This window comes from Alosa pseudoharengus, unplaced genomic scaffold, assembly GCF_046254945.1.
Source record: "Alosa pseudoharengus isolate Yale_2024_CS ecotype anadromous, Long Island Sound unplaced genomic scaffold, YU_APseudo_1.1 YU_APseudo_1.1_scf_1, whole genome shotgun sequence".
Lineage (NCBI taxonomy): Eukaryota > Metazoa > Chordata > Actinopteri > Clupeiformes > Clupeidae > Alosa > Alosa pseudoharengus.
In genome coordinates this window covers 16,023,577-16,031,076 of record NW_027468564.1, presented here as the reverse complement: position 1 = coordinate 16,031,076, position 7,500 = coordinate 16,023,577, and the positions used below count along the sequence as shown (strand labels likewise).

Here is a 7,500-nt window from a genome sequence, read left to right as displayed (position 1 = left end):
TGTGTGTGTGTGTGGGTGTGTATGTGTGTGTGTTTGTATTAGCATGTCCAGTCAGTGTGTGTGTGTGTGTGTGTGTGTTTGTATTAGCATGTCCAGTCAGTGTGAGTGTGTGTGTGTGTGTGTGTGTATGTGTGTATGTGTGTGTGTGTGTGTGTGTTTGTATTAGCATGTCTAGTCAGTGTGTGTGTGTGTGTGTGTGTGTGTGTGTGTGTGTGTGTGTGTGTTAGTATTCCCAAAGGGAGGATTTGCCAGGTGCGTGTGTGTGTGTGTGTGTGTGTGTGTGTGTGTGTGTGTGTTAGTATTCCCAAAGGGAGGATTTGCCAGGTGAGTGTGTGTGTGTGTGTGTGTGTGTGTGTGTGTTAGTATTCCCAAAGGGAGGATTTGCCAGGTGAGTGTGTGTGTGTGTGTGTGTGTTAGTATTCCCAAAGGGAGGATTTGCCAGGTGAGTGTGTGTGTGTGTGTGTGTGTGTGTGTGTTAGTATTCCCAAAGGGAGGATTTGCCAGGTGAGTGTGTGTGTGTGTGTGTGTGTGTGTGTTAGTATTCCCAAAGGGAGGATTTGCCAGGTGAGTGTGTGTGTGTGTGTGTGTGTGTGTGTGTGTTAGTATTCCCAAAGGGAGGATTTGCCAGGTGAGTGTGTGTGTGTGTGTGTGTGTGTGTGTGTGTTAGTATTCCCAAAGGGAGGATTTGCCAGGTGAGTGTGTGTGTGTGTGTGTGTGTGTGTGTGTGTGTGTGTGTGTGTGTGTGTGTGTGTGTGTGTTAGTATTCCCAAAGGGAGGATTTGCCAGGTGAGTGTGTGTGTGTGTGTGTGTGTGTGTGTGTGTGTGTGTGTGTGTGTGTTAGTATTCCCAAAGGGAGGATTTGCCAGGTGAGTGTGCTTTAGTGGTCAGCGCCCCCGCGTGGTCTCCATGGAGATAACGCCCAGCTGCAGTCCTGATGGCCAGCTGACTCCGCCCACAGAGCTCCAGCTCAAACCAATCAGGATCCGCGGATCCACAGGTCACGCCTCCCTCAGGCCCAACCGACCAATAGCGACCTGCCTGGCCTGAGGAAGGAGGGAGAGATGAGAGTGGTGGAGGGAGAGAGAGAGATGGAGGGAGAGAGGGATGGAGGGAGAGAGAGAGATGGAGGGAGAGAGGGATGGAGGGATAGAGAGATGGAGGGAGAGAGGGGTGGAGGGAGAGAGAGAGATGGAGGGAGAGAGGGATGGAGGGATAGAGAGATGGAGGGAGGGATAGAGAGATGGAGGGAGAGAGGGATGGAGGGATAGAGAGATGGAGGGAGAGAGGGATGGAGGGAGGGATAGAGAGATGGAGGGAGAGAGGGATGGAGGGAGAGAGAGATGGAGGGAGAGAGAGGGATAGAAGGAGAGAGAGATAGGGGGAATGAAAGATGGAGAGAGACAAAGAGAGAGAGTGGAGGGAGAGATGGAGGGAGAGAGATATGGAGGGAGACAAAGAGAAAGAGTGGAGATAAAGAGACAGATGGAAAGAGAGAGAGATGGAGAGAGAGACAAAGAGAGAGATGAAGAGAGACAAAGAGAGAGATTGAGACAAAGAGACAGATTGAAGGAGAGAGAGAGATGGAGGGAGAGAGAGATAGAGGGAGAGAGAGATGGAGAGAGAGAGATATATATGGAGGGAGACAGATGGAGAGATGGATAGAGAGAGAGATGGAGAGAGGGATGGAACCAGAGAAACAAGTAAGTTAGAGGACTAACATGAATATCTATGGTATGGTATCCAGATGAAGACAGGATATCTATGGTATCCAGACACAGACAGAATATCTATGGTATTCAGACAGGATATCTGAGCTGAAGTAAGTACTGGTGACTGTCAGTACACGATCCGTACCGCCTGCCAGATCCGTTCTGCGCATGCGCATAATTACGTAGTAGAAGACGTAACGATTCTTCTGTAATATCTGTACCACGCATGTCTTGAAACAGTTGACGGCCAAGAAGCGGCACATTTGACGAGACTAACTTCGCAGAAAAATATATTTTGACTACGCCCGATGAATTATGTCCACAGATTGTGCAGGTAAGAGTACAGCGTTCAATGTATCTTTGTCTTTAGAAATGTTGCTATTGTTGGTTAAACGTAATGTCACTAGCAGCTATATCTTGCATATGGCAATTGTTAACAGTGAACGTTAGCTATCGTTAGCCGTTTGGGTAATCATTAACGTAACAGTAACGGTAATTTAAATAGGGACCGCATTGCATTCGCTAGTATTTATTCATGCCAACACAGCAACCTAACTTATCCAACACTTAATATTTATGTTAAGTGTTGGATAAGTTAGGTTGCTGTGTTTCATCTGAAGGTTTATGGGCTAAGGTTAAGGTAAATAATGTGCATTTATTTATCAGGTTGATGCCACTAAAGACCACGATTAACTTCACCAAAGGACATGGAAATATGTGCGGTAAGTACTTTTTTTTACTGGTTAACGTTAGTTAAGAGACCTGTTATTCAGCACATGTTCCAGACAAGGTCGTAGTCTGAATTTTTAAAATACCGAGGTCAGGGGCGTCGCTAGAAATTTTGGGCACCCCAAAATGCTAGGGGCTTCTGAGCCCTCCGATCATTTTGCCAACAATGACACAGAACGATAGATTTGTTAATTTTATAACATGTTTTTTTTTTTTTTTTTTTACTTGAACCAACACACTTTTCCACAATATTCTATTTATTTTAGATGCACTTTTATATCTCGAGCCTTTACCCAAATTGGCTTTGGATATTTACAGTGCATAAGGAAAGTATTCACAGCGCTTCACTTTTTCCACATTGTAAGTTTCAGACTCATCTTAAAATTAATTAAATTCTCTCATCTCAATCTACACACAATACTCCAACACTCCACAGAAAGTGTGGAGTGTTTGGAGTGTTTTGTAAATTTATAAATAATAAAAGACTAAAATATTTAATTTACATACTGTAAGTATTCAGACCCTTTGTTATGACGCTTGTAATTTAGATCTAGTGCATCCTACTTCTATCAATGGTTCTTGGTCCTTGGTGGACTTAATTGGAGTCCACCTGTGCCGAAATTAATTCACTGGACATTATTATGACCGCCGCTAGCGAAGCTATAAGTAAAGTAACTAGGACTGAAACTACATAAATTCGTCAAAGACTCAAAGTGAATAATTTGTGTCAACTCGCCGCAATGTAGATTTATTAACGCACCCGTGATCTACATCTCCATTTAAACCAAATGTTTTAGAGCCTGCGTTGAGAGATGTATCCAGGGCAGGGCTGTACCTACACATATTTGTTGCACATGCTACAAAAATCATTCTTTGCGATGGATGCTTTAGTAGCCTGCCAACGTTACACCGGTCCGATACAGTTTTGCCTATGGCTATACCATGAGACTGAGACGCTTTTTGTTTGTTCGAAGTGCGTGTTTAGGGTGTGAGAGGGGAGTGGATGTGCTTTGATTCCAGCTTGGTAGTTGTAGTCTATGCGATTAAAAAGCATGTGTGTGTGAAGTATCCAAACAATGATAACACTTTCATTATGGCTGCTTTAGCCACAGGCATTCAGCTACTGTACCGTGGGTCCCTTTTAGAAGTGTCCACTTCATTTGCGCTTTCCGTGATTCACACAGCTGCGTGAAATGTATTACTACTGATATGCAAAACTATTAACTTTTCGCCAAGAGGTGGCAGTTTAAGTCCGCTTGATACCGTAAGCCATTGGCTCCCAAAGGAGATTTTATTTGGGTCACCAGCATAGCCTAGTTACAATTTATGTTGTGTAATAGGCCTAGCATAGGGCCTACCTTATATAGCTTATAGTTTGTTAACAGTCACGGTTTTGTCATAACTCCCTCTAAGCACTTTTGCATTTAGAATAGCTCTGAAGTCAGTAAATGTATGCCAAAGTAAAACTGTGGTGTATGTCAGCATAATGAAATGTATGCAATGCAAAAAGGTGTGTCAGTGGGGAGCGCAGCCGCAAGTGTGATGTTGAGCAAGCAAGCCAGCAAGAGGTCTTTCGCGGACTGGGAGGTCCAGGTTTTATCCGGCTCCTAATTACGCCAGCAATTAGCCACGTCATCAGAACCCTAGAGCTCCCACTGCAACCAATGAAAGTAGTACAACAAATTGAACAGGTCGGCCTCTTTTTAAACTGAACTACATTTCCCTTGTGCAATAAGTGCATGCCTGCTGGCAACATGGGGGATAAACAGAATAACAAGCTATAAGGTGTCCCAATATACGGAATGAATTAACTTGGGAGAGAATTCCACTCCGGGAGGTCTTTGTCTCCGTCTCCTCCATTATTTCTGCATATCAGGACACCTCAGCGGATGTTACTCCTTACATAAATCCTCATGTGAAATCCAAGTTTTAATACTGTCCTGTAGTAAGAATGAACATCAGCTATTAGGTACTCAAGGTCATGGGGTCAAAGGCTGTGGTCCTGATATTCTCCCTCTGTATCTCATCTGTATTGTTTCCAAATTTTAGTCTTGTAGCACTTAACACACCTGACAATTCAAGCTCCTAGTTACTTTTTTAAATTTCTTTCAACTTCCTGACATGTTCTAAGGGGCTTTAAGTTGTCTACAGGGTGACACATGTTCAGAGGGGACATGTTCTTTACACATGTTCAGAGGGGATCGTAATAGAAGAAACCTTTAAGTTGGTCACAATGTGGCATACCACAGCAAGGAAAATGGGTAAACATGTCATGCTTTTCTTCCAAAAAGGCAATGAAATGTTTAGGTCAACTTTACAGTTGAATATAGGGAATTGCCCAAAGGATATCTCCAGGCACCCAGCCTATTCTTAAAACCAGATTCACCAAGATTCTGGCCTTTGGCTTTATGATAAGCATTGCCTATTGTCATGGTTATAGCGGGTAGTATATTTAATTGAGTGATGGCATTTTGGCTTATTTGAGAAGTATTTAAGTAGTTGAAATACTCAAATACAATCCCTCAAAGTATTTTGTTACAAACTACATTTGAGTTTTTCCAATCCTGCAAAATACAAATGACAAAATACGCTAAAGTAATTAAATACGTATTTTAAATACATATAATTGAAATACTGCCCATGTCTGCCTATACATCTGTATTCAACATTACCTTTCTCACCTTCCCTCCTTCTCTTTGTTTGCTCAACTTCTGCTGGCTTTCCAAACGTTAACTTTGTTGCAGCCTTTGTTCAAGTCAGGCATGGCCGCTGTCACCAGTATTGCCACGGCAATACTACTTTTCAAAGTAGTATTGCTTGGCAATACTAGTTTTCATACATGAGGTTACACTAATAAATGTCACAAACTGCTGCTGAGCTGCACTTATCATTGCTAACTGTCAGTGACTGACGCGAGAGAAGTGGGTTCTGTGTTGCGTTCATTTCAGTAACTGACGCGAGAGGGGTCTGTGTTGTGTTGTGTTGTGGTAATTTATGGTCATTGGGTGTGCCCTGCCGTGCCGTCCACATCTCTTCAGCACAGCAGCAGCAATGGCAACTCATCTTCGTTGAAGTTTGAGGTGTTCAATGGTGTGAGTAATAGGCCTAAATCAACATTGAATTAGTTATTGGATGATATTAAAAATAAGCGGAATTATTTGTGGTTGACCTGGAAATGTCAACTTGGTGATCAAAAAGTTATGAATTTCATGTTGGCTGCGAATTCAGAGCATTAAGTTACGTTGTGTCAGTGTAACGTTAGCTAGCCTAGTCTATTTGTCTATAACGTTGCCATACAAATCTAAACCGCAGTAGGCTCATGTTAATCTAATGGGCTTTGAGACATCTGTTTTGTCTTGTGACAAAGTCTCCTGGTTCAATTGTTTCCAGTTTCATTTATTGTTTATAATGCTAAAGAGGAAAAATAAAAATATGGTTTGCAGTGATCACAAACAAGTTATGTCATGAATATCTAACATATTAAAGACTGTTACAAAAAAAATCTCAAAACAATTCAACTGATCGATCCTAAAAATAAGGTATGACCACTAGAAGCAATAGAGGGTCTCCGCGGATCCTTAAAAAGTATTAAAACGTCTTAAAAAAATTAAAGGTCTTAAAATGTATTAAATTTAGCTAATTTTCGAAGAGTGGCATTAAATTTCATCTGGGTGGAATGTAAGAAATATGTCTGGAGAGACTATTTTCCATGCTAACGTTATTTCACCAGTGCACGTCCCTGTCTAACAAGACAGTGCCAGGAGTGATTTCAGTGAAGCAGAGAAAAGCTGTGAGTTGATAAAATAGGCTGTACAGTATGTGCTCTGAGCAAAAGCTCACTTGTAGTCGGCAAACCAGTTTCCTGTTCTTTGACATGGCTGTCAACAAGCACCTGAAAATGAGTGCTTTACTGTAGTTCTACTAAAACGTAAAAATTAGAATGTACCGCCTAGAACAAGGTAGCGATGGAGTTTCTCAGACATTCGTCGTGACAGATTTACGGAGTGTCATAAATCATATACTCTGAGGCTGTAGGGGGAGCTCTGTAGAGAAACCTGCCAGCAAAAAGTGAGAAAACAGCAAAGAAATGGCCAAAACTGCATAGTTTCTCTTTAATCACAGATGCATCAGAGTATTTATTGGATTATGACCTAAAGATTCTTAGCGTTTGCCCTTTTGTTTTTCTAATCAGTATTGCAGTGTATGAATGATGATGATTATGATGATGATACTCTGTTTTAATGCTGTAGTAATATTATTCTAATAAATTATTTTGTCTGTCCTATTTCTCTCTCTCACACTCTCATTTAACAGTTCACACCACCAGAAGGTGCAGTGCAACCAAGTCCACCAAGACCCCCCAGGACACATAAATCACTTAACAACATAGAATGACAAAATGCCACCCCAAATTGTCAGATGGCACAGTTCATGTTGTAAGTTCACTGTATGTTTTTTATGTATAATGTAACCCTTAGCTGAAAAGGTTGGAAAGTCCTTATAGGGTGACTTATTTCTCCTATTTTAGTCAGTGTCAAACCACTGCATAAAGACTTATAATACATTGGTGTAAATAGTGTTGCACGGTGTATCGATACTAAAAAGGTATCACGATGCCTTCACGCAAAAAACGATACGATTTCCGACGTTTTTAGAATCGATACTTTATTAAAATTAACATCCACCAAAGAGTGTTGAGTCCTAATAATAATAGCGGGTTATTGTTACGTGGTAGCAAATCATGTTATCAAAGAAATAGACGTAGGTTAATGTAGGAATGCACACAGACATATTGCAACAGGTAATGGTGTAGTCCTATCTGACGAAGACCTGAGTGGTTGGAACGTCGTACTTGTACACTGGGCGCAAAGAAGACTATCCTCGCATTTTCCCTTTGCAACTGCCAAAGAAATCCCATGAACACGGGAAGGCCTAGGGTAGCCTATACTGTACATCAGATGGCCTAAAGATTAGGCCCCTCTGCATAGCATTCAGTGATTTGCATGCAGTCATTTAAACACTGACCTTGATCTAGCCTAGTTTGGCTATTTAAAGCTACTTT

The 7,500-nt window shown here is 41.7% G+C and overlaps 1 protein-coding gene and 1 long non-coding RNA gene across 2 annotated transcripts in view; one reads left to right on the top strand and one right to left on the bottom strand.

Annotated features, from left to right (window-relative positions):
* Positions 1–837: 837 nt before the first annotated feature.
* LOC143142109 (fascin-like) overlaps positions 838–7,500 on the bottom strand; it is a 14,008-nt gene continuing 7,345 nt past the window's right edge. The window contains exon 6 of the mRNA XM_076303202.1: positions 838–1,043. Within this exon, the coding sequence (XP_076159317.1) occupies positions 838–1,043 (206 nt within the window). The remainder of the gene's footprint in view (positions 1,044–7,500) is intronic.
* Positions 1,875–7,500, top strand: part of LOC143122078 (uncharacterized) — a 6,760-nt gene continuing 1,134 nt past the window's right edge. The window contains exons 1-3 of the long non-coding RNA XR_012986589.1: positions 1,875–2,043; positions 2,376–2,431; positions 6,753–7,500. The exon at positions 6,753–7,500 is cut by the window's right edge and continues 1,134 nt beyond it. This is a non-coding gene — a long non-coding RNA (uncharacterized LOC143122078). The remainder of the gene's footprint in view (positions 2,044–2,375; positions 2,432–6,752) is intronic.